Source organism: Embiotoca jacksoni, unplaced genomic scaffold, assembly GCF_022577435.1.
Source record: "Embiotoca jacksoni isolate LCO1_2020_lvr unplaced genomic scaffold, fEmbJac1.0.p SCAF_53, whole genome shotgun sequence".
NCBI classification, from domain to species: Eukaryota; Metazoa; Chordata; class Actinopteri; family Embiotocidae; genus Embiotoca; species Embiotoca jacksoni.
Window position 1 is genome coordinate 566,137 of NW_027185407.1, and position 27,527 is coordinate 593,663.

Genomic DNA, 27,527 nt, shown 5'->3' on the forward strand with positions numbered 1-27,527 from the left:
GCCGCCCCATGGTTAGACCAAGTGTAACTTCATCGAGCAGCGCCGCGTAGCGACGGTTAGCGTGACCAATCCACGGAGAGCTGCATGATTTAAATGCAAATTCAAATTTAGCACGCCGCTAGCTGACGGCAGTAGAAAGCCTCTGAAATCATGAGCTACACTTGCACATGGGGTCCTCCAAAGTGGTGAACATGGTCGCCAGCACTCATACAAACGTTGTGTGCTGAGAGCGTTGCTGAGGTCGGTCGTCATCACCAGTGTGCTGAGTTTGTATGACGGTGACTCATGTTCTCTGCACTGATGCTGCAACACGTCCATCCTGTCTGCGTCCATCGCTCCTGCACTCACCGCTCCACTCATCTACTTCAAACTCTTTACTTTCACAGTTTTTATTTATGTTTTCCAGTTTGTTTTCAGCTGAAATGAGTGTCGTTGTGTCGAGATTACATTGACGTGTTTTTACGTTGTGTTTCCATTTGTGTGTTTCCAGATTTAGAAGCTTGCGCTGGTACATGTGATAGAGAACAGATATCATTGAATTTCTGTGTACAGGTTTTTTCTTTTTTTGGGTCATACTTTTGCTTTTAGGTGTACTTGTTATTCTGTCTTTTTTGTACCGAAACATGACAAATTCAAAACTGTTGTGATCACTTCAGAGAATCGGTTTGAAAGAATTTGGGAATTTCCCTTTTTTTTTTTTAGACATGTTTTCGCTGCTGCATTAAAGAAAAGGATTACACGTTTCTGAGGGAGACGGTAGAATCTTTGAGGGATTTTCTTGTTTAAACACGTTGATATGACGGATATTTCAAAATAATGCTCATTTGAATCAACCCTGATATTCACCCAAGCAGAAAACATCATTCCTTTAAATTGCAGCTGTTGGGTGTAAATATCATGTCAGAATATTAAACAAATTACTGTTAAACAGTGAAGGACTTATTAATTATGACGTTGTGTTATTCTGTAAATTAAAAGCTGGATAAAGTGACTTTGGGTGAGTTGCACTCTTTGACATCGACAAGAAAAGAGTTATTTACACCTAATAGTTAATAATAAAAGTATTATTAAGAACAGATTGTGAGAAATGTAATATTTGTAGTGTAATCTAGTTAGAGGTGATGATCAGATGTATGATTTGAGGATTTCTTCGTCCTGCCGATCACCACTAGATTCTCCCCCATCGAAGGTCATTCCCAAATTTTTTCAAAGAGGATGTGAACTATTGTTGTGAAAATGGGTTTAAAGCTGTGCTGTGAAGATCCGTGGGGATTTGTGAAGAAAGACAAAGACAGGGCCCCAGTCATCCAATCATGTGTTTACACAGAAATTCACGCCATTCTAACCCTAACATCACTTTGACGTTGACAGCTGCATGCTTTTATTTTGAAATTTTTCTTTGCTCTTTTTTGGAAGTCAATGCTATTTCCGGTTGTTTTGCCTTTTTTTTTTTTTTTTTTTTTTTTTTTTTGGGGTCTAAATTTTGTTTTGGTTTTAAAAAAGACATCATTCCCGTCTATTCGCCAATTGTCCAAAAATGCATTTGTGTATTTTGGCCTCATCTCGTTGGCATGACGTTCTGGTGGGTGATGACTGTGTCCATGTTTCTTCTTCTGGGGTACCACGAGGCTTTGTACCCTGCAGCTTTGAAAGAAAACATCCTTATTCCCTTTTCAAGGCAAATACGAAGGAAAAAAAACTTTTCCTGCCATCAATTTTTTAACCCTGAACATTTGATATAATTCATGCCATGATTTCCATTTAAAAACCTCGGCGTGCCTCTAATTGGTCCTTCCTGCTCCAACCAACCTCCTCTGAGGTGTCTGAACATCTTCTAACGTTGATGGCACGATAAGATTTTTTTCCACAAACTAGTATTGTCCACATGGATTTTTCTCTGAAGCAACCATCGGCTTCATGGTTTCTCAGCCTCTTCCAGTCATTGTGTTCAGGGTTGACCTCTGATCATTTCTCTGCATGCCTTTTGGACGCCATCCTTCCTGCATCTAGACTAACTTGGTTGTTCTGTCTGCATTCGTGTTTAAGTTGTGAGCCATTTTTTGCGGTCGCAGCGTCATTGAATGTCGTCCGTGTTGCTCCACGCTGTCGTCAGTCTGTCAGTCTGTCAGTCTGTCAGTCTGTCAGTCTGTCTGGAGAAGTTATCAAGTGATTCTGTTCTCTGTTGTAAATCTTCTGTTCTCCTCTCAGTTCATTTCATAAGATGGCAAATCAAAAGGCTTCGGAAAGCGTTGCTGCTGAGATAAATACGATTTATTTAATAGGCAAATAAATAATATAAGGCCAGAGATATTTAGTTTGATACAATATGATAAAATACACCCGAGGGCCTATAATTAATAACACAATTCTTTGTTTCTCTTACAAATTTTACAACCACAAGACTCAAGAAATGCGACGCTAAATAAAGATAATATCTCATCAAGCTTTATTAATCTCACTTTAACGGTTTCTTCTTTCAAATCTTTTCCTCAAATATCAGAACTTTTAGCTGCCGTCGTATGAAACTATTTCTTCTCATAAACATCTCTGACCGTAAGGAAATTTAAAAAAACGGCAGCCTTGGATGAAAATATTAAAACAAATATTTTCTGCCCAATGTCATTAACAAACAAATGCAGCATTAATATGATGATACGAGCGTTTCCTCAGTTGTTGACCTGATTCACTAAAGAACCACGAGTAATTTAATATGTATTAAACTGCATACGGTGCTTCACTCGGTTCATCGCCACCTCCGCTGGCCGAGTCACCTCCAACTGCTCTTCCAGAAGGACATCATAATAATAATAATAATTATAATAATAATAGGAAATGTGTCCTTATTAAGATTATTGAAAAGACTGAAAATGAGAAATTATCAAATTTTTAGGGAGTCATCACTCCATACGAAATAATAACAGATGAGGGACTATTATAAACAATTATATGTAAACTTAATACATTCAAGTAGTGTAAAAAAAATGGACTAAAAATGCTAAAATAATTACAAAATGTAGGTTATCTTAAAAAAAAAAAAAAAAGTAAAAGGCTTTTCATTAACACACGAGTGTTTATAGATTATTATTATTTATAGCAGGCAGATTTCACAAACTCACTGATCAGAGTTTTAAAACACAATTTGTGAACAGAAATTTTAAAGACCATGTATTAAATCAGTAATAAATCATAAATCACTCACACATACGTGTTGAACGTTTTCTAACACATGGTTATAATATATAAATATTTGTTGCTTCCTTCCAGCTGACTCGTCAGAGATTTGCCATCTTATGGAATCACTCTCTAATTACATTTTTACCTACATGGGAAAATAAAACATGTAGACAAAATATTAAACCATAAGTCAGAAGACGCCGCAGGTTTAAAGCTGATATCCTCAATATTTTCCTGCCCTTTAATGACTTTATATGTAATGTAGTTGCAGTGGGATCTGTGATGAACTCCTGGTCCTCTCCTCTGATCGCTGCTGCAGTCAGCTGGTTCACTGTGCTTCTCACGGTAGACCTGTTGTTGCTAGGAAACAACATCAGCATCTGTATTTGCAGGCGTATGGACAGAGGACGACTAACGCAGTAGTCCAAGTACACGTAGACGAAGAATATTGTCTTCTGGTACCGAATGATTAAAGATTTAAAGGATCTAAAACGGTCTGAAGCCACGAACAGCTGCTCGAGCTCGTCAGCTGACGTCTGTCGTGGTCGACTGTGTGAGCAGTTGAGGCGACTCCTATACAACTTTTATATTTTCATGCATCTCTGCAGCTTTAACTTCCTCTGTATTAGTATTTTATTGGCTGGAATCATTTCCTTATTTCCAAGCGGCCCCCTGTCGTGGATATCAGCTTTACACTTTGTCTTCTGACTCAGTATCATGATTGAATTCTGAATAAATGACATTTCACGTTTACTACGACATTTTGAATCTATGTTTTGTGTTTTTATTTTGTGTCGTTCCCCTGAGTTTCCCTCCAGCTGTGTCCCAGTCCCATCCTGCACCACGTTGAGCCACTTTATTGTGGCGTGGTGACTAAATTCCAACCTGGATAGAGTCGATGTAAACTGGTGACGCTACCGCGTCACAGGTGGAGAGGAGAATTGGCTGAAGTTTGACTGTAGACATGTATCCTTACGGTTAATGTAATGCATAATTATCTTTATTATTTATGATGATAACCCGTCCGTTTATGGGACTGGGACACGGTGTCCGTCTCCCACGTTTCTAACATCGGTCAACATCGGTTCAGTCCAACCTGCGCCCAGTTTGCTGTGTTGTTTCTTTTCTACTTTCCCTAAATGCAACTTACTTTAAGCATGCATCAACATCCTGCAGTACAACTAAAACTAAACCAAATACTAGCAGTAATAACCCATCGTCAGCCAGCACCGTCTCTCTCTGATGTACACCCAGACTGCACGGCCGGTTCATGTTTAAAGACTAACCTTAGCGATAGATTTGTCATCGAGGAACACGTGAGCGAGGAGCCCGGCGGCCGCCGAGCGCCTCCCTCAGCGGTGTCTGTTTTCTATTGTGTGCATCTGGTTGTAGTGTGTGCAAAATTTTAAATGGCTTTGTTCTTTCATCTTAACATTTTTTCATTTGGTAGTTTTAACAATTGATCACTGGCATTTTGGTTCTGATTATGTTTCTGGCTTATTAAGTATGTTTTCCTTTTTCCTTTTATTTTTTATTGTTTTGTAAATCCGATAATATCTAAATCACAGTGCGAGATATTTTTGACATAATTTAACTTTTTTGGATTTGGAACTCCTTCAGTGACTAGCTTGTGTGTTTTATTTCTGACAGTGAAGCTTTCTTGGCAAACAATTACCTAAAATAAATCAAATTTAAAACAACATAAGCACCTCAACTTCAGGATTTTTTTTTTTATTGATTTTTTTTTTTGAGCACATAAAGAAGCCCACAAATCTGTAGGTGAAGCAGTTCCAGATCCAGATTTCTCACATATCCTCCATTTTACAGAATTTTAAAAATCTATTTTGACGAAACAAATAAAATCTCTGCTGAATATTTTTACTGTAAGAAACCAACCAAAGAGTTGCATGGCTAAGAAGTTGCAGTTTAGGGTTTGTAAGACATGTCAGTGTTAGAGTTCTTCTGTTCTTTTCTGTAGATGGGCATGTATATTGCTCATTGTTTGTATATCCCCATCCCTTCCTTACAGCCAAAAGCTCTAATGCCGCCCGACCGCTTCGTACTGCCTTTACATGGACATGGCAACTGACTTACACTGTCACCCTCATCATCCTCATTTCCTCTGTAGTATGTTCATAGGTCCCGCCCCTTCTTCACCTTCTCCCTTGTCTTTAGAGATATTAAAATATAAAGTCATCCATCCATTCTACACTAAAGAACAAATGACAAATTAAGCAAAAACTGTAACATTGAATAGATTTTAGGTACCATTGAAGTCTGAAAAAATGCAGATACACTTTTTTTTTTGGAAAAACAAATTATTTACCAGGAAAAAAAAAACATAAAAAACAGAATTATGGTGTTTATTTTTTCTGTTATGTGGTGTGGATGTATGTGTTGTTGCCTCCCTGTACCGTCATGTTTTAAAATAGAACACAATGGATAAAAATGATCTGTAACGGTACCAAGTGGCTATCCAACATTCTTACACAACCTTTCCTTTGTAAATTCTTTTCTTCATGCCTAAATCATGCGGGCAATTTGTTGATGTAAGTTGACACGATTCAGTCTGTATGTTTTTATTCTATCTGAATGCAGTTATTTGTTTTAAAGATGCAGTTTGTGGAACATGTCGCGACGTTTGTTTCTGAGTATTTCACACTAAAAGCAGGTGATATGTGGAAAATTAATCAATTTCAAACCACCGAGTTGTTTGAGGCTGCAGGAAAGACCATCTGAAAATCATTTAATTGTGGAAAATGTTTAATAATTCAGATTATTGCTCTTTACTGGCTGTCTGAGGCCTTTAGGTTCTACCAACTAACTACATCCTCAACACATAAGAAGTACATGAAAAACAATATGATCTTATTTGAAGCAACACTTTATTTCAAAGCTTGCAAACTGCATCTCTAATCAATGTGCACATGCGACAGCTGACGGAGTCTCTAACGGCATTTTATGGTGTGACATGATGGAATAAAAGGCTTCTGTTGGGTCTGTGAATGTGTGTTGGTGGTTCGAGAGTTACGGTCGTTTGTATTGATGTCTGATTTGGAATGAAAGATCGCACTGCACGTGATGCTCGACGGCAGCGGACGGTTTAATGTCGGTGTGTCAACGACACGTTGAATGTTCACTCCGGTGATACCGGCTTCAAAATCAGCTTTCAGCAACGCTCGTCACCAGAAAGTCTGACTTTAGTGTTCAGGTGTTAATTAGAACTGAAGAAGCAGCTGCACCTCCACATGAAGTCTTCTGCTTCTTTATAGATACAGAAACAACCATAAGACTTGGACCGAGACGTCGTTGTATCGGTAGGCCCTCCAGGGAATCGCAATCGCAAACACTGCAGTATTTGTCGGAGCAATTGATATTCAATTAATTAAATAAATATGAATTAAACGGCATCTAAAGCTCTTATTTTGACAGCTGATGTAGTCGTTGTTTCTATATTCCAGTCACAGACGGTCTGTTCTGGAAACATACGCAGCTTTTAGGACCTTTTTGGGAGCTTTTAGGACCTTTTAGGAGCTTTTAGGAACTTTAATCTCCACGGTTCTCTAAATTCAATAAATTAATACAAAAAGTTGTTTTCTGATCCCTACAATTTAAAGAGAAAAACACGTAAAAATGACATCACAATTTTTTTTTTTTTAATCTGCTGAAAATCAAACATTTTTCATTGCAGACAAAACCAAAAAGCTCCTGGAGGGACTGAATAATGAGTTTCAGAACCACCTTCAGTACCAAGTAACTTTACGAAGCTCCAAGTAGCTGAGAAGCTTTTTTAATCTGTAGCCGTATTTAGTCTTGACTGGAACAACATTTTCTATTAATTAATGTAAATCAAAAGTGAAATCTCTAGTAAACCTTGTAATTAATAGTTTAACACACTTTCCATCGAGACGAATCCTAAAGTTTTGAGTTCAGATATCGGTTGCAGAGAATTATTGTTATTTGATCTTTTTCTACTAACCTGCATTCGAGAAAATAAAATGCGTAAACTGTATGAAATAAATCTATGTCGAGTGTAATTGAATTGATTTGTTTGGAGAGTTGAGAGATCGTTGTCACTAAATGAAGCCGTCCATCCATCAGTGGATTAAAGAGCAGGAAGCCGGCTGGGTTTAACGGAGGGAGAACATTCAGCTGACTTCACTCTGCCGTTGACAACCTGACAGTTAAACATGTCAAATTGTAGTTAAACGTATTTTTCTTGGTCTCAGAGCTGCTTTTATGAATGAATCATCGTCAAATATAATTAATGAAAAGTGTAAAGGTCATGAAGAACGTAGAAACAGTACAGTGACTAAGCGTCTAACGGAGGAGAGGAGGCTGATGATGTCATCAGAGGCGGGATGACGGTGAGATGAAGCTAATGTTCTGTAAGGAAACGTCTCTGATGTCCAGTCAGTCGTCACCTTTCTGGTTCTGAAGACTCATTCAGGCTTCAACACAACTTCCAGTCGGACTCGTCCAAACTGGAAATTAGAAACGAAAAGTTTGTATTTACGAGCCAATGATGACTTTAAGATATTAATATCATTTGTTCTGATTCCACAGACGGTCTGAGTCTATTTGTGAGGACTTTTGACTAAACGTAGAATTATTTAGGTGTTAAATTATTCCAATGCGGTTCAGCTCTGCATCTGAGAAAAGTTTGTGGAAATATAACTACAATTTTCTCCGCTGCCGTAACAAAATAAAAAGGTTGAAGACGATCGGAGAGCCGCTGAGCAGCGACATGCTGGCGGTCATTTCTATAAAGATGGCCGTCTTTAGTTTGGATAACGGCACTGATTACGCAATGTCTCAATTAAAGTCCTATAAAATAAAGTTGTTGTTTTTTTACGTATTCTTTGACATTCAAGTAAATACAAATCTCTGCTTTATGTTTAAATATCAAACTTACTTTAACATTTTCTGAAAGAATATTGGAAATATTTGATAACTATTGAAGTTTCTTTGTGGCTCCTGCTCGACCGTCTTAAACCTTTTGAAATGTTTGCTTTGCGTTGTGTTTTCTTTGCTTTATGGGCCGAGTTCCAGTCCGTCGGTTTGGGTTTGCTTGCTGCCTGCTCGTGTTCGTGTCCCGCTGTAGAAATGTCGGCCTCTAATCTGACCGCCTGTGTGTCTCCAACCAGGAGCTGAGTTAGTCATCAGAGTACTTGAGGATCCATTAGTGCACCCCTCCGTAGCTCCTCGTGCACCCTTCATTCCCACTCCCTCAACCCACCACCCACTCCTCACCATTATTGAGACCACCAAAGAGTCCCTGTCCACGGCCACTGAGGCGGGGGTACCTTGCTTGTCGGACCGAGGCAGCGATGATTGTGATGATGATGGCTTGGTGATATCGGGTATGGCTCTGGGAAAGCGTTCAAGTCTAACCGGCCCCCTACTGGTGATGAAGATTTTTACGCGGCCTTCTCCTGGGTCACAGATAAGACCTTGTCCTCGTCAGGCCTTCAAGGTGACTCCAAAGCAAACGCTCCCGAGACTTTTAGCCCTAACAAACCTTCCGTCTGCAGACGCGGTAGGACTACCACTACCGCCGTACCGCTAGCCGCCGACCAGAGCCGCACCACCACCACCTCTGCCTCCACCGCAGCCCTCCACAGTGCTCCGGCAAAATGAGTAACCGCGAGCTAGAACCCCAGCCCGACCTAGTGTTGCTTCCATTGCCCACATCCTTTGAGGTAGACAGCACCGAGCCGAGGGGCCCATTAATAACCTCCCCAATGTTCCGTAATATACCCACAGCACTCCCCACAGAGCCAGGCGTCAGGCGGGTCCCGGGGACCTCGGAAGTGGTCCGTGAATCTAGCAGCACCACCGGGATGGTCATCGGAATAGTGGCGGCCGCTGCCCTGTGCATCCTCATCCTTCTGTATGCCATGTATAAGTACAGGAACAGAGATGAAGGCTCCTACCAGGTGGACGAGAGCAGGAACTACATAACCAACTCGGCCGTGCAGAGCAACGGCGCTGTCATGAAGGACAAACAGCAGAGCTCGAAAGGCAGCAACAAGAGACAGAAAAACAAGGACAAGGAGTACTACGTGTGACTGTGAGACTTTCCTGAACACGAGATGGCGACGAGAGAAAGAAAGAGAACATTTACTTTTCGGTTTCCTCGTGAGGAGCTATGACAAATGATGGTATAACATGGAACTTGAATAATCCTATACTGTGCTGAGTAGTTGAACTGATGATATGTACTGTAACATAAAGCACACTTACTATTAAGCAGACGCTTAATGACAAGGTTAAATAGCAACTTTAGAGACCTTACTCTTCTATCTGGTCAGAGACGTTATCAGTATAGAAAATACTTCACAGCATCATTCTCCTAAGTGACTTTTAGAGCTATGTGATCCTTGGCATTAAACAATTTTTGTGAAATTGTTAATTACAAAAGGCTCATAATCTTCTACATTTTCAGCATGTAAGCAACATGTAGTGCTTAACGAGAAGCGAGGGGGTCAGGCACACAATCATTGTAAAAGTGAAAAGGACTCTTGTATCAAAATATTACAAATTTTTATGGTTTATAAATAATGTAAGTGTGGTGTCTTACTTATTTTTGCTTTGAGCAAAAGAGGAAAAAAAAAAAAAAAAAAAAAAAGACAAAAAGAAGAGTAAGAAAAGAAAACGTATTTCTGTGTATAATGAAACCAAGTGAGCAAATTTGGTCCCGGGCAGATCTCATAGCATCTGTTTGCTCTGGCGTCCGATTCACCACAATTATTCCCATTGTCTGACGGACACAGTGACTCACTTTGTGGAGAGAATTTGCCGCTTCTCTCGGTAAAGAAGCAGCTGATTGTATGATGCATGCCATCCTGATTCTGCAGTGAAATACAGTATAGTAAAAGTCCATTATACGGTGTTAAACTTGGACCATGTTCTCTTTGATGCAAAAACAGTTCTTCACCATCAGATCGGGACGTCCCCTCTTTCTGAACCCCTCGAAAAATGTTAACCATCGAAGAAAAAAAAAAGATCAGTCTCCTAAAGATAAACGGTCTGTTATCGACGCACAGCCAGTGGTGGTTTTATCTTTTTGCAAAACTGTATGTTGGTTCATTGCCTATCATTCTCTTTTTCTATGGAGGTGTCAGGAAGACGACAAATGCAGTACTTCAACACTGTTAACACGTGTGTGTACGGAAATAAATCCAATGTTGAAAGTGTGAATTCTATCTGCTGTCACAGTCAACTGTGTCAAAAAATAAGAAATTTGTTTACATATTTTATTACATGCTATCTGTTGTTCTTTGTAGGTAGTAAATTGTACATATACCATGACAGTTGTAATTTTTAGTACCTCTATTGTACAGACTGAACATAATGGTTTATCAGCAGATTTCATGACAAAAATCTATTCACTGTTAATTTACATGGAGAAAGACTTTAACCAGAATGTGGAGAATCATATTGATATTCATAAAGAATAAAAAAATGTATTGTTAGCCTAGAAATCTAAACGGAGATGTTTCTAAAGTTGCATGAATATTTAACTACTTGCAGTTGTCCAACAAATACAAGGTGCCCTTCCTTCTGTACCATGGCGTTCTTGTTCTGGGCTACTCTCGTGTCTTATGTTGGTTTTTTTTTTTATTTCATTTTATTTTGAAAGAGAGTATAAAGTTATAAAAGACAGAGAATCTATATGGACGGCGGTTCACAGTTCAGAGATAAAACTTGTTTTCTTTACGTGGGACTGGTCACCTCGGATCATTGTCGTCACCTCTTTATCGCGAGTTCAACTTTTATTTTGAAAATATTTTTCTGTCCCTTCATGTTCCCATTATCTGCTATTGTCATTGATGATGTGGCGATGCAGACTTTTTTTTCTTAGAAATTCACATTTTTCAGTTCAAATTGTTACTTTTCATAAACTTTTTTTCATCAGTTTGATAACAAATAAAACTTTCTTTTTTTCTCTGGAATTATTCTGCAGTCTTTGAGTGAAGCAGCTTCTCACGGCGTCGCTGTGACGCTTTGATAAAGAGAAGTTAAAGGCACTGAAATCTTTGATAATTAAATTATTTGAGTGCATTTTGATCAGCAAAAATAACCCAACAAGTGTGTTTTGAATTTAAGTGTTGGGAGATCCTGAATGATGTTTTTCTTCACGTTGGACCTCGTTGCTTAAAGCTAATAGAAAATGTGTTTTTATTTGGTCTTTGAAACATCAGTTTGGAAGTCACTATTTCTACCTGTGTTCACGTTTTCTTCAGATTTGAAAGGTGTTGAAAGAAGTTCCTCTGTGAATATCTACTGACAACATGTGATGTTTCTCTGCTCACTCAGAAGAAAACAGAATCAGAACCGGCGATCCATTTATTGTTATGATTAAAGCCACTGAAGTGCATCTCTGTCGGCCCGACGGACTCCTCAGTAGTTTGTTGTTCAGCTCTTTTATTGTTGATGTGTTTTCTGAGTGTTGAACTCCTGTCAGATGAACACAGTTTCTTCCTCCTCCTCACTGACCAGGTGTTTAATGTCATGTGTTGTGGGAGAGTTATTTTTTATGTTGCATATTTCTGTGGACTTTTGGTCCAAATATAAAAACTGTACTGAAAAATTGAAACCACTATTAGTGATGAAGCAAGTTTGGACCGTCCATTTACCTTCTTATCGGTCTTGTATTTATATTTTCTCTTTTCTTCATATACATGTCATGTTAAAATCACTCCCACACCAACATGGAGGCAGAGAATTAAAGGTGAACGTCTACTAATGTAAAAAGGTTAAAGGTCTCGTCAACTACAGTCTGGAGTCCTCCTCCTCCTCCTTCCCTTCCTCCTGCTTCCCCTCTTCTGCCTCCTTCTCCTCCTCTTCCTCCTCCTTCTCCTTCTCCTCCTTCCCCTCCTCCTCTTCCTCCTCCTTCTCCTTCTCCTTCTCCTCCTCCCCCTCCTCCTCTTCCTCCTCCTCCTTCTCCTTCTCCTCCTTCCCCTCCTCCTCTTCCTCCTCACCAGGATGGTATTGGTGTGCATGAAGCTGTTGTTACTTGAGCAGTTTTGGAAACCGTTTTTAACCCAGAACAGAATATGGTTCCCTCCAGGGAAGAGAAATCCCTCCTTTTAATCTCTAATATTAAAACACAGAGTCCTGATCAGAAGTATTTGGACAGTTACACATATTTTCTCTTTTGAATTCTACTTTAAAGTCCCAGACTGTGTGACATGAAGCTCTGTGAACATGTAACTAACTGTACATTTGGCTGCTGAACAGGTTGTAAAAACAATCAAAAAGTAACTGGTTGATTTTTGGAACAAAGTTCTGATGAAACAAAAGTCCAAACAATATAAAACGATGCCGATCACCTCACATGTCGAACAGGCGGCTGGTTTTATAGTCTGAGCAGGTGCAGCTGTCGACGAACCACATACCAGACAAGGAAGATGGAAAAATACAGTCATGTTGCATGAATTCATATGATACATATGTTGATTGTTTACACCTAAAACTACAAAAAACACGTTTTAAATAGGATCTTCCATTTTCACCCCAGAGAGAGATGGTTGTCGTAATGGTCAGTGTGATCAGACGTGATGCACCCGCTGCAGGTCACAGCCTGAACTCTGACCTTAATCCTGCCACAGATTCACCGCCAGCACCTCAAATCCTGTTAGAGGTTGTTTTAGAAAGCCTCCACGCCGACTGCTGTGGGATTTTGTGCCTTGTTTATTAATTCATGAAGACATTTGATTGGTTTTGTTTACTTGTTTTTTTGTTCTCATGGTTAGTTTTCATTAAGTTTGATTGATTTCCAGCTCCACTGCAGTCACGACTACATTCAAAGTTCAGGGTTTTTTTCCCAGTTGTCACATTTGTTGTCCTTTTTTACTATGAATCAATACAGTGATGAGAAAGTCTGTTTACAATATCGTCATAGTAACATGAAGGTGAACAGGTGGGCGTCAGGTAGCAGCAGATTCTGTGATATTGGAGGTTTTATTTACTACACTTCATTAGACCCACAGACTGTTTATAAAAGAGTTCGTAGCTTCAGGTCTGTAAAATGGTTCCAATGCAGAAGTATCTTAAGCTGCAATACCAGCAATAAAAGCCTCCTTAGAGGGTCAGTGTGCTTGATTTTAGGCCGCTTTATTGGCACAAGTGGAAGATAATATTTATAATTCATGCATTCATACAGAGAAGAGTCCATATGAACGGCGCCCTCTTGTGGTATTCAGGACATTAGAACACAGTCGAGATGACATCATACCTGACCTTGTGCATTTTTATAAATACAAACTAATCTCTGAAGATATGAAGACGGTTGATATGAAATCTGGATGTTTTCCACCGGATGAATGAAAAATATGCAGAGAAGGAGTTTATATACGTTTCTCATGATTTGTTTGATATTTCTACATCTGAGGCTCCGACAGCAAACAGGAAGTCCGTCTGTCCGTCCACTCTTACATTAACAACATCTTTGTGTTGCGGTGTGGAAATATTGACTATATTTGCAAATGTGGCCTCTTTAGGAAAAAAGGATTTAATTCTTTCTTTCTTTCTTTCTTTCTTTCTTTCTTTCTTTCTTTCTTTCTTTCTTTCTTTCTTTCTTTCTTTCTTTCTTTCTTTCTTTCTGTCAACAAACTAGTTTTTATTATTGGTGCCCTTTCAGATTTTATGCTCTTGTTGTTCTGATCTTCTTGTTAATCACTTTTCTTGCACCCAGTAAAGAACATCATGAAGACGGCAAGAAGAGTAAGTGAACTCTTTAACTCAGATTTTCTGCATTAATTGTGTGTAAAATGTTCCAGTTAAATCAGTTAATTTAGGATTAAATTTTCTTCAGGCATCGATGCAGCAAAGCAGACAATCCAAATCGTGGTTTTGGCCCTCCTGTTTTGGTGACGTCAGTAAACTGAACATTATATATGGCTCATATATATGAAATGATGAATATGGTGAACGAGGCCTTATTAAGACCAGCTTCTCTGTAGAAGTGAGCTGTGTGTGATGTGGGAGACCTACAGCAAAGTTCAGATAACCAAACAGAAGCACCAAACATTGTGTGTGTTTGAGTGAAATTAGGTCACTACAGGCCAAAGAAAAGCTCCTTAACCGTATGAGAAAATGAAAATGTAATGATCCTGTTTACCACTGGTCCCCTTTCCCTTGAAACACACACACACACACACACTCTTTTTCCCGGCCTCGCTGGTTGAACTTGCGTAGCTAATTAGTCTCTTTCTTTGCAGCGTTGTCTTCTGTCACACTTCCAGCATCACTCAGCGTCCGGCCGGACTCTGTGTGCTTCTCACGAGTAGGAGGACAGACATTTTTCTGTAACCGCCGTGTGATCGCTGCCACAAAAGCTTCTTTTTCACACAGGCATCCAACAGAAATGTACATTCCTTGGATTTGTGGCCACAAAAATCAAGTCGGGGGGAAGGTGATGCTGCAGAGCAGGGCGAGAATTAAAAACAGCCTTTTTTTATCTGCTGTATTCCTACTCCGTCTCTCTGGTAAATCTAAAGGAACAAAGGCACAGCAGGTTGAATGGAGGGTCAGCCAGGGAAGACTTTCATGGTCTTCCATGTTACATGAATCTTAAGGCCGTCATGCATTCACTAAACCTGACATGTGAAGTCCAAAGTCCAAATCTCCAGTCTGAACAATACTCTGTCCATGTTCATTTTTTTTATATCTTGGTATTTCAGCCACACACAGAGCACAGCTGGTTCCCATAAAAAGCCGAGCTGGTCACTGATGTTACATCCATTTGATACAGTATGTGACTGATAACTTTTATAGCTCCTAATTTGACACCATTTCAAAAGAAACATAAATATTCTTTATGCTTGAATTTATTGAAAGGAAGCTTTTGAAGTTGAATCATCTGACTGAAGGTGATCGTTTTGCTGCTGTTTTATTTCCCTTTCTTCTGATGTTTTCACGATTCCTTTCAGTTGCTGCGTTCAGATGTTCACCGCGCGTTCATCACTCACCCTTTAACTTCTTACCCTTGTGTCTTTCCCACTTGTGATTATCTACCCAGCTCTGATTAGTTTCATCTGTCCCTCGTTGTTCTCCCCTCCCTCGTGTATTTTAATGATTCTTTTGTTGTCAAGTTTCCATGTTTTTGGCCACTCGTGTCTGTTTCACGCCCGTTTTCTTTGCTCATGGCCTCGTTAGAAGGCTTTTGTTTGCGAGTAACCCCCCAGCTTCTCTTTCTTATAACTGATATAAACATACCTGTATTTCATTAATGGAATTATTATGAGTTACATTAATCAGTGTTTTAAATCCTGATTTCTGTCCAAGTTGGAATATCTTGAAGAAGCCCCACTTCACTGGCCCGTTTCTGGAGAAGGTGCTTCCAACTTCTTAAACAGTAGTTTTGACTTTATTTTACATCTTCAGCTAAAATTGCTTTGTGGTGGGGAGCGATGATTTGGTTGTTGCTGGCAAGAAGAGAAGCGCTGTGAGCAGGTGTTTTATCATGGTGGAGAAGCCTGTTGCCACGGTGCCTCAGTTCAGGTGGTCCGCAGTGAATGTTCCCCTCAGAAGGTCCCAGTGGAACTCTGTGTTGACAGTCTGACTCTGGGGGACGAAGCCGCGGTTGCACAACCCTGCAAATGTCAAAGAAAACCCAGCTGGTGTCTCCTGACCTGACGCCTTCTTCGGTCTCGGACAGTGAAGCTCCGCCCCTCTTGAAACGTGAACGTCACTCAGAACACGTCGCTTCATCGCCGTAGACTTTCTGGAGCATTTCAAGGGTCTCTGTTGACCGTTTCCAGAGTTTGACAAAACTTTGGAGGTGAGCTCTCTGCTCATGTCCAATTCTTATTCCTCAATGACCTTTACACAAACATCTTCTTACATTTATAAATGATTTGCTGAATAAACTAAAGTAATGAAGTGATTTCTTTCATCAAACCACGCATTCATAAATTGTAATTCTTTTACCCTCTCTAGAGATTCATACACACAATCTAATGTCCGTTATTTTCTTTCTGAATCCAGACATTTTGTATTTGGACATCACAGGTGCCCATTTCTCTACTGAAACTAAAACTAAACTAAAAACTGAAACTTATTTTTGACCTTCTACACTCTTTCCCAACACTTCCAAACATATCATTTATCATGGCATAAAAAAAACAACAAAACCCGTCTTTCCTGTTCTGTCCTTCATGTACTCGTTTCTTTAGTTATGTGGGCGTGGCCTTCTTCATCAAGAGGGGGGGGGTTGATTAACATGACAGATGTGACCTGATTCTGTCACATGAATCATCACTACTACTAATACTGGAGCTACATGAAAGCAGCTCAGTAGTGAGAGCACATTTATTGAGTAGTATCCCTTCAAGAACTTCTGTCACCTATCATTTCAAGAACAAATTTTTGTTGAGATTTGAGCCTGTTTCTTCTTATTCAGACATTAACGACTGTTTATTATCTTACTGGCAAACCAATAAGGTTCTTTAGTTATATTTAGAATAGCATATTTTATTACTTATTGTTTAACATTCTGCTCTCATGTGACTTGACATGACATAAGGTTTTCATTTAGGGGAAAAAATGGGGAGCTGTGATTCATCAGTGGAACCAAATATATTCATGAAGTAATTATCCAGTCGTAGGAAATAACTGTTTCCATCAGTGGAAACATAGCAGCACACACGAGGCCACAGGAACGTCACGGACAGACCGACTCAGATGAAACGCTGCTCGTGTTTGAGATGAGAACAGCAGGATGAACCACCTGCTCTGACTTCTGATCCCAACCTGCTCTGACAGCCTGCAAACGTAGACAACGGGATGGAGTTGGCTGAAGGTTTTAAGAGCTAGGTGCCGCAGCTGTTCTCCACTGACAGCTCTGACCTCACCGAGACACCTGGCGCTGCTCTATCTGAGCTCTGATTGGTCCACAGGTTGGACCAGCAGCGTCATGTTCTCCTGGAACCTCTTCCATTTTCACACCGAGCGTGTTTGTGGTTTTGTGGTTGATGGTGACTTTTCAGTCAGAGGTCAAACGCACTCAGCTTATATAACAGAGTTCTCAGAGACTGAACACAGTCTGAGTGTCCAGAATGAAGAGTACACATTTAGTTCTTCATGTATTTAACGACACAAAACCTCCGGGTGAATAGGCGATGAATATTTTCTTGAACTAACGTCTGTTCTGATGTTGTAAACTCAGGATGAGTCCTGACAGATGTTTGCACACAGACTGAAGGCTGCTCTAAACTGTCCATCCTGACTTAGATACAGGAAGTGAAGAACCATTGAATGGAAACATGAAACTCATAGTTGACATGACTTTACATGCTTTTCTAATTGACTCTTAGTCAGAACAAGAACTTTCTTTTTGAACATATCCACTTTTCTGCAGCTGTATGTTTCGATATGGTGACTCTGAGGTCAGTGAAACGATTACAGGCATTATGTAATCCAATTAAATGTAGCATTAACTTTTGAATGAGCCTCCATCTGGCCATCTGGCTGCTAAATGCACCGCTGCAGAGGTCACTGATGGAACACGTAGCATTATGATATAAATATGGATTCAATGCAGACAATTATTAAATGTTTTATTTACCATCAAGATGCTGCAGGGAGAAGTTTCAGCAGTGTGAGCGACCCGTCTCATCTCAACTCAGCTCGTCCAACCGCCACTGAGCAGTTTCTTTCAATGGCCAATCGGTTGGCAGTAAAGTCAGCTGGTCACAGTTACGAACTGTCAGCAGAGTTTTGGACGACAGAAAGAAACGATCACCGAGTCAATTTATTGGAGGAACAATGTGTGACACAAGTGTTGGAAGTAACTCCCTCCCACTCTCCTCATTCATGTTTTCAGATGCTGCAGATTACATCCAGCTATGGAAAAGTAGAGAGAGTCGTTGCCGTGGAGACGTAACGTCAACTCGTCTAGTTGCATGCATCAATGCGCCATCTGTTGGACTCAAGTTAAACTACAAACTCATTGTAGTCAATAATGCAAGATTCATTGATGTCATGCTGTTAGGGATTTTTTTAGGAGTTGTTTTGGTTTCCATTGAGGAGGTCACAGGTCAGATGGATGAAGACCACATCACGTTCTTCTGTCGGTCTGGTCCGATGTTCGTGAGTCAGAACCATCCGGTCTCGTGTCAACAGTCCCGGCTGCTGCTGCTGCTGGATCAATCGTGAGGAGAAGGTCTCTATCGATACACTTTGTGCCTGTTAATACCAATCAACCATCAGATGTGATGACCAAATGCATCCTGTTTCCTTGGTGATGCTTGACATGTCTAAAACCTGATGGGGGATAGTTTAGAAAGCAACACCAGTACATAAGATCCATTCAGCCCCCATAAAGATATTAGAGCATGTTCCTAATGGCAAGGTGGTTGGTAGATTCCTGAAATTTTAAGTCAACAATGTTCTGGTGTCAAAATGCAACTAATAATAATAATAATAATAATAATAATAATAATAATAATACTTAAAAACTTAAATCTAATGTTTTTGTCTAAAGAATGTATGCATTTCAATAACAGAGCGCTGAATGAAAGTTATTGAAGTTATTACAATGCTGTAATTTCTAATCTGCTGTTGGGCTTGTTGTTACGGTGCTGCAGCCGGTTACAGGTTTAATGCAGAACTGCAGGTGAAGATGAACCTGAGGCTGATGATGAGGAGGAATTACTTTTGGTGCCATTTTGCATTTAATATCAGATCAAATCAGACCAAAAGGAGAATTGTTTGTCGTTAGAGGGATTCTTATTTTATCAGAGGTTGTAAGTTTAAACATATGTAGGGTGACTGGACCATTTCAATATCATTAAGTACATCAGTAGATATTTCATGTACTGAAGTAGTTGACCTCATTTCCAAAGTGGTGTTGGACACAGAGACAACATATAAAACCATTTGACAAGCAAACATTCACCTTTATTTTCCACTTATGTTACTTCTCTCCTTTCACATAAAAATAAAACAGTGATACAAAAGTGCAGTTGATAATGTTGAAAACAGAGTTGTGTATTTCCGTTACTGAGACATGTCGTTCTAACAGACTGACAGTGAAAACAGATGCAGTGGATCTGGCTCACGTTGACCAGGTGCTGTTCACCATCCAACCAGAGACTGAGTCCGCGACTCTTTCATCAAAGGTTTTCATTCGCAGTCACGGTGACCAGAACCAAGCGTCTGTCTGAAGGAGATGAAATGACGTCATTTCAAAAGGATCCTGTGACATGTTCTGTTTCTATCTTAAGCACACAGTTAGTGACTTTCAACAGGTGACCACCACATTTTAACAATACTTAGATGTGAAATCAAAATCCAAAGATGTGAATCTGAGCTGCTGTTAAACTGTTTTTAAAAATGTATATCTAAGACATTAAAAGGAGAAGTCCTCACAGGTCCACTGAAACCCCTTTAACTTTGAGTAAGGTCCTGACATGGTGATGGTGTTGAACACATTAGGCCACCAATACGATGTCAGGATTTGTAATACATGTTATCTAATGAAATGCTTTACTTTACTTAAGGTTGAACATCACTGAGAAACTGTGCAGAACCAGGTTGTGGATAAAATAGTTGAGACAAATCAAAATACTTAAAATAGTTGGTCAGGAAGATGGCCTGAGTGGTCTTGGTTTAAACTTTAAAAATGCGGACTTTTCTTTGAAATTCATGAGATGTGTTTTTCCAGTCTTAACGTGACCACATGCAGGATGGAAGAAAAACAAAAAAACAAAGAAATCGGCAGAAAATAGTCCAGTCAGCAAAGTTGTTTCTTCCCAAACACAGCTTGTAAAACAACTTGGAGAAATGTGGATGTAATGTCTGAGGGTCTTGATTCTTCACTCAGTGTGCAGTAATGGACAGAAAGTTTTCATGTTTCATCCTTTCAGAAAACTGAATCAAAGTAGATTTAATGCAGCTTTAAAAACTGACCTTTTAGTATCAAAGTAAAAATAGCGCTCAGTAAAATGATCTAAATTGATTCAAAATGCAAAGTGTTTACCAATTTTGATAGGACCCAGTGTGGGTGATAATAAGTCATATTTACTTTGTTACAATGATGCATTTATTCAAAGCCTTCTATTTATTATTGAATATATTTATGTAAATTCTGCCAGCAGGCTGATGTGCTGCAGCCTGGTGGTGCCCGGCCAGGTGTGTTGATCCCAGGTGAGTTCCTACTGCAGCCACGCCCCCCTCATTCTGTTCAGAGCATTTGTATTATTCACTGTTTTCTTTTAAACAGGTCATGTCACGTACATCACGGCAGTTCTTTAACCGGTGTGACATGTCTTGTTAGGAAACTTACTTTTGTTACTTAAAAGAAACTTACATTGACTTTTTCTGTCTTGCAGACTAACACCACACCGACCGCCTCCATAAGCAGACTCTTCACATGACCTCCCTGTTAGACCCTGGTCATACGTGGATGTACTTTACTCAGCAGAAATGATGAGCAGGCTGCTGGACTGGAGGTGACGTAACGTGCTGACACTGCAAAGCCCTGAAGCTACAACCTCGTTTCCAAAAGAGTTGGGATGCTGTGTTAAAGGTAATAAAAACAAAATGGGAGGATTTGCAAATCATGTTGACCCATATTTCATTGAAAATAGACTAAAGACAACATATCAAATATTGAAACTGAGAAATTTGATTGTTTTATGAAAAAATGTTTGCTCATTTGAACTTGATGCCAGCAACACATCATAAAGAAGTTGGGACAGAAGTATTTTATCACCTCTTCTTTAAACAACACTCTGTAAATGTTTGGGAACTGATGAAATGGTGCCTTCACAGATGTGCAAGCTACTCAAGCCATGCACGAACGCACCCTCATACTATCATGAATGCTGGCTTTTTAACTGAGCGCTGATAACATGCTGGATGGTCCCTCTCCTCTTTAGCCTGGAGGATGCAGAGTCCATGATTTCATTAAAAAAAAATTATGAATTGTGATCCATCAGACCTCAGGACAGTTTTCCACTTCACCTCAGTCCATCTTCAATGATCTCGGTCCAGAGAAGGCGGCGGTGTTTCTGGATCATGTTTCTATCTGGTTTCTTCTTTGGAGAGTTTTAACATCATTTGTGGACGCAGCGATGAACTGTGTTCACAGACGATGGTTTTCACAAGTGTTCCTGAGCCCATGCAGTGATTTCCACTATAGATTTGTGTCTGTTTTTAATGCAGTGAGGGCAGCACTGCCCCTTTGCTCTATCTTCATTTAAATATGGATTTACATGATTTGCAAATCATTAAAAAAAAAAAAAAATTACATTTTACACAGAATCCCAACTTTTTCGGAAACAGGGTTGTGACACCACATCCGCACACAATCAAAGTCATCGGTGACCAGAACAATACATAAAAGCAGCAGTGATCCATCAACAAAACACCCTGCACATGTCCAGCCATGTCAGCTTCAACGATGAGGAAGGGAAGAGACTCAAACACGAACAGTAACATCAAGGTTCAGGAGTCCAACATGAGCAGAGCAGCACGTCGCCAACTTCTTGGCCAACGGCGATAGAAATAAAAATACCAAAATTGAATTGAACTTGTTTCCAAAGACCTTCTTTGATTCACAAACAAATCAAAATGGTTTTAATATCCCAATAATATGGAGGTCCATCTTCAAAGAGGTGCAAACAGAATAAGATGCACGGATTCGTACAGGTCAGGCGACACATGCTCGTTGACGCCGCTGGATAAAGAAATACGTGAGTGGTCTCTTCGGGAGGACTGAGCTTACTTTGGCTCCCTCACAATGACAAACAGTGGAAATGCATAGCGCCTATAGCACAGCTGTAAATCTGTAGAGCGGCTTGGACTGGTGAGGGAGGTAGAGCTGCTCCTCAAGACAAAGCTCCTCCTGAAGCACTCACAACATCTGGGCTACAGTTTGACAGAAAGAATGTTGGAAATTATTAAGACAGCTGGAGGAAGGCTTTTGCGACCCCATAAACACTGAACTTTTTGTTCATCAGAATAATGCCTTGTCTGGTGTCAGCTGCAGAATCTATATTTTAGAAATTATTCAAATGACTGCTGCAAAATGCAGAGAAAGCCTACAAGGAAGACCTAATGGCAGATACCTGCTACGTGAGAGAAGGTTTGTCATCAACAGACAAGCCTGCAGCTGAAGCGACACCGGGACATCTTAAAACAATATTAATATGCTGCAGTTCCAGTTTGTGGCTCACTTGAAAAAAGCCTGTTCACTCATGATCTCCAAACAAAAGTGGCAACAAACAGCCGTCACTTCATCTCCTAAGAACAACATGCCAGAGCCCACCCACGCCCTGGAGGTTGGGCTGCTCCCAAAGATAGGGAGTAGTTCTACTACTTTAATCGCATGTGTACGATCCGTTTTCATTTTTTACAATAAAGGGTGTATTTCTGTTGATCAGTGTCAAAAAGCCACAATAAATCTGCTTTCATTCAATGTTGTAAACATGAAAGCTGCATGAACTCAGATGGAAGACTCGGTATGTGTTGTACAGAGGAAGAAGAGTAGATCAGATCGACATAGTGCTTAAAATATGTGGCCAAAGCATAAAAACATGGCATACTAAAGTCTACATGAACTATTTTTAAACTTATTAATTTAGAAATTATTATTTTTTTAAAACGGTAACTCGTCTTTTTTTTTTTTTTTTTTTCAATTTCATTTGGAAATCACGTGAAACATGATTTTAGCAGCAAAAACCGGCAAAGATCCAGATGAAGCTCCAACGCTGTCAGCTTCAGATCAACTCGCTGCCGTCTTCACGTGGATCTTCACCACAGGTTTCGCACACGTTCATCTCAGAAAAGTTGGCCTGATTCCAAAAGTAAAGTAAAACAAGTTGCTCTGCAGTTCTGGAAGATAATTCGTTACAGCTTTACGGCAGATGACATCATCACAACGCACCTTTCAATCTTTCTTTTTATGCTTTTAAAAAGCTAAATTATCTCTTATTTCCAAAGTGAGAAAAGGCACGTGCCGTCTGGACTTGTCCTGGACTTCTCCTACCGTCTGCCGTAGCTCTGTTCCAGCCACTGGCGCACATCCTTCAGGCTGTAAAAAAACGGCCCCTTCCCGCCCAGGTAGGCGATCTTTCTCTGCTGCACGATGCATACGCGTTCGTTGGACACACCGTAGGCCACGTTGGTATTGTTGTCCATGCAGTCGGCCACCAGTTGGCACTGCGGCGGCAGTGAAAAGTGCTCAATGAGTTGGCGCGCCGCTCCAAGCCTCTCCTCCAGGTTCTGGTGTTTCCGGAAACTGAACGAGCAGGAGCCCATAGGTGGCGCCACCCAGCCGTCGGACGGGTGAGCCTCATCTATGTACACTAACAGGAAATCAGCCACATCGCTGAAGTCCTCCACTAACTGCCGGAAAGCTGGCAGGTGGCTGATGAAGGGGGGTCAGGTGGCTGAGCCAAAGTTGACCACCAGAGGGCGATCTGAGGACTCGAAATCCAGAAGGCGGCACTCGGCCTCAGTTTGGATCGTGGCACCACGAGGTACCGTCGTCACACTGCTGATAGTGCTGCTCCGCCGACGGCCATCGGGCACCCGGACCACTTTGGAGTTGGGTGCGTCAAAGCCAAGTTTCACCTGAGGAGGGAAAAATAGGGATTAATATTGAATCATACGATGCATCATGTCAGAGAAAAGGCGAAGTAGACGTTTGTCTTTATGTTTAAATACTATTTTAATGATTCTTGTAAATCTGTGCATATTGTAATGGATTTCAAGCCTTTGAGTCTGTGATAAATGTTCGGCTTCCTGAATGCATTCACGGGTGTTGTAGTTTGTATCATCTGAGCTACTTGTTTGGAATAATCATTTCTTTCATCAATGAATTACAGTCAGTTTAATGTATACAGTCGAGATAATACCGAGTAGTGTGACCTCATGTCCGTCCCGTTCTCAGGGAATTTCTTTAAACTTCGCAAAAACATCCACTCGGCACCAACGGAGATTTTGGAGGTCACAGGTCAAACCTCGCAGTGACCTCTGCTCATGAAAACAATACTTCAGGAATGTTTGAGGTATTTGTTTTCCAAATTTGTCACCGATGTTCACGATGCCTCATCAAAGAACTGATTATATCTTGGTAGTCAAAGCTTAAAGGGCGAAGTCACTGAGACCCCACGTTCGTCCTGTTCACCCGCTTATTCTCGTGAAGGAATCTCACCAACACCGACAATTTCTTCATACGTGGCACAAACATTCACTTTGACTCAAGAATAAACAGATTTTTTTTGGGGGGGGGGGCTCAAAGGTTGAGGTCACGGTGCGTTCACATCGATCGATGCTCTTGAGCATGATATTTGGGGAACGCCTGGAGGGAACAAATATTCACTTGAACTATCCGTCGGTCCCATTCGGATATCTCAGGAATGCCTTGAGGGAATTTCTTCAAATCTGGCACTGACATTCACTTGGATTCATTTTCTAACAAAACGACACAAAACTAATTTTACGAAAAAGATAACCTCGTTATGTAAAAGGTAGTCAATGGAACATTTGGAAGTCTGTTTGTGGTGATGATCGTATCGACATAATTGGGTCGGCCGTCTTCAATTTTTTTTATTTTGGCAAGATCATCAAGTCTTTCATTTGGTTAAAGTGGATAAGCAGTTGTAGAATTTTCTAAATATGTTCTACTTGTCTACATTTTCTTTTTGCCAAGTGAATGAGCTAAACTGAAATGGTTTGGAAATGAGCTGGACTGCAGAGTGAAGGACGCACAGCCAACAAGTGCTCAGCATATGTGGGAACTCGCTCTCCACTGCTGGAAAAGCTCCAGGTGACGACCTCATGAAGCTGGTTGAGAGAATGAAAGAACTAAAGGAGGGTTCTGTGAAGGATCTGACATTTAAAGAATGATTTGGTTGGTTTAATACTTGTGGTATTTCATAGTTTAAATATAGTAACTTAACTGTCTATGTATATATATATATAATGGCCGTAATCAGGCAGCACTGCATTCAAAATAGACACAATTCTGTAGTGGAAATCACTGCATGGGCTCAGGAATACTTCAAAAAATCATTGTCTGTGAATGCGGTTGGTTGCTGCATTCACAAATGTAGGTTCAAACTCCTGTACAAATATAACACCATATAAACATGACCCTGAAACACCGCCGCCTTCTCTGGACCGAGATCATTGAAGATGGACTGAGGTGAAGTGGACAACTGTCCTGAGGTCTGATGGTTCACAATTTTAAATGTTTTCTTTGGAAATCAACGATGGCGTGTCCCGAGTTCTACCGGGACGTTTTGAGGCGTCTGAGGAAAAAACATTCACTGCAAACCACCTGAACTGTGGCGCCATGGCGACAGGCGAACAGGAGAACAGGTGTTAAACTCAGCTGCTGATGTTCATCAAACGACAAAACGTGGAATTCTTATTCAGGAAGGTTATAGTTTGGTCCAGCTTCGTGCATGTCACAGTACTACACACCATTGGCATGAATAGCCTCTGTTTACATAGCAAATGCTTTATCCATGCTCACAGTGTGGGTATTGATCATAGTTTGGAGAATTATAGAATTTCAATGGTATTGGTAAACAGTTCTGGTATCGTGACATCTCTACTCTGAGATTTACATGTTGGCTGCTGCTCTGTCTTTGGCTTGGCGGATGGTTTATCACTTAAAACCCTCTGTTGTGTCTTCAAAAGACGTGGACTTCCGTAAAACAATGTTGGTGCTAACAGTGCAGTCAGGTAATCATCTTTGTTGTTGTTTAAGACTTCGAAGAGTTGTCCCAAACTGGATGAACTTATAAGAATTAAAAAGGGTTTTAAGTAGTCCTGAGATTCCTGAACTCACAGGTGAAATAAAACTGACAAAAACTTGAGACAGAATCGGTCAGTCCGGGTTTTAACGGTTATCGAGCGCTTTACAAATCCCCACAAAACAAATTCAACTCTGGCAATGTAAATCTCCAAATGAGAACTATGTTCGGTCTCTATGTACACTGTATAGGTGATAACATCAGATGGGGCTTAAGCAAGGTTTAACCAGGGATGTAACCGTGAGAGTAAAAGTGGAACCGAGCTTCAGGGGCCACAACATGAGGTGGGTCCCTCAAAGCAGGGATTTAAAATCTTTATTTTTGTGACTGTAAATTTTAAATGTTACATTATTAGCAAAACAAGGCTAAGATGAAGTATTACACCATGTTCTCATAAATTTACTTTAGAAAATGATGATGTCAATGATTTGACATACAATGAATTAATATCCAGTATAACTTCTGAGGACCAGACAGAGTTTGGAGGTGACAGCAGGGTTTAATCCTGTCTCAATACTTGCTATTTGTACAGAAGGCCAGTGAGAGACTGCGGTGGGGGGCCCCATTGCAACAGCAGACCCAGATCCCAGATTATGGTGCTACACCACTGTGGTCTACTCCCACTCTCTTTCACACACAAACACGGAAAACAAGTTCTGCATTAATGAAAGAGAGAAGAGAAGAAAATACCTGGCCGAAGGTGTGACCCGACATCCCAGCACAGACAGGGCGCTTTAATGTGGAGTTTTAACATCAATGTCAGTGCATCATGTATTAAAAACCATCACGACAGAAAGTTTACCTGCTTGTACGCGTCCAGCAGGAAGCTGTTCCAGATGGAGCGCAGCCCCGCGGAGGTCAACATGCGGCACCACTGTCCGCACCCCGCGGTGCCCGAGCAGCTCAGCAGCGACACTACGCGCTTCATCAGCACCACGGAGTCGTGCAGGGCGAGGAGGAGGCAGTTGGAGAAGAAGCCGGGCAGAATCTGGAGTGTCACGAGCAGCTCCTCGCTCGTCGTTCCCATTTTTGTTTTTCTCTTTCTGCGTTTCTACGACCGCAAGCGAATTAACGAGCCTCCAGCGCGCTCACGGCCGAGTCCCAGCTCCTATCGGCTCTCCTCATAGTGTTTGGTCTGCTCCGTGAACTGCGCCAGACTTTGAGCAGAAAAAAGGAGGAAAGTGTGTGAAGTGAAGGTTGCGCAGCGGCCGTGTCTGCTCTGCGTCCCGTCAGTCCGGCGGTGTGCGCGCCGACGACACTCCCCCGGAGCACTATCACTCTTTTTAAAAGGATGGACATTGTAGTTAATATTAAGCCTCGCGGCTTATCTCTGCTGCAAGAATTGTGACGTCAGCTGGAGTGCATGCTCGATGTCTCCTCCTTTCTGCTTCCCTCCTCGCTGCGCACACTGATCGGGCTGCAGATCCTCTTCCCTTCTTTCTTTCTTTCTTCTTATGTGAAGCCAAAATATGAATACGAGTAAAGAAAAAGCAAAGAGCCACAAATTGTTGACTCAGAGGTTTCTAATGATATTTGCCCACGTAATATTGATTTTACGGCTTTTGGTGTTCA

The 27,527-nt window shown here is 40.7% G+C and overlaps 2 protein-coding genes across 9 annotated transcripts in view; one reads left to right on the top strand and one right to left on the bottom strand.

Moving 5' to 3' along the window:
• The window catches only part of nrxn3a (neurexin 3a), a 144,751-nt gene extending 135,415 nt beyond the window's left edge, over positions 1-9,336 (top strand). For 5 of the 8 annotated variants that reach the window (XM_069172480.1, XM_069172481.1, XM_069172482.1 and 2 more), the window contains one exon: positions 8,941-9,336. In XM_069172480.1, the coding sequence (XP_069028581.1) occupies positions 8,941-9,245 (305 nt within the window). In that variant the 3' untranslated portion in view covers positions 9,246-9,336. Of the gene's footprint in view, positions 1-490; positions 5,724-8,321; positions 8,412-8,940 lie in introns of those variants that run through there. The other 3 variants (XR_011179408.1, XR_011179409.1, XM_069172483.1) reach the window with 2 other exon arrangements.
• Positions 9,337-18,967: 9,631 nt separating this feature from the next.
• On the bottom strand, positions 18,968-27,074 carry dio2 (iodothyronine deiodinase 2). The gene is made up of 2 exons (XM_069172461.1): positions 26,758-27,074; positions 18,968-23,763 (listed from the first exon to the last, which is right to left on the bottom strand). The coding sequence occupies exons 1-2, from the start codon at positions 26,980-26,982 to the stop codon at positions 23,173-23,175; spliced, it is 816 nt and encodes a 271-aa protein (XP_069028562.1). The 5' UTR covers positions 26,983-27,074; the 3' UTR covers positions 18,968-23,172.
• Between the last annotated feature and the right edge of the window lie 453 nt (positions 27,075-27,527).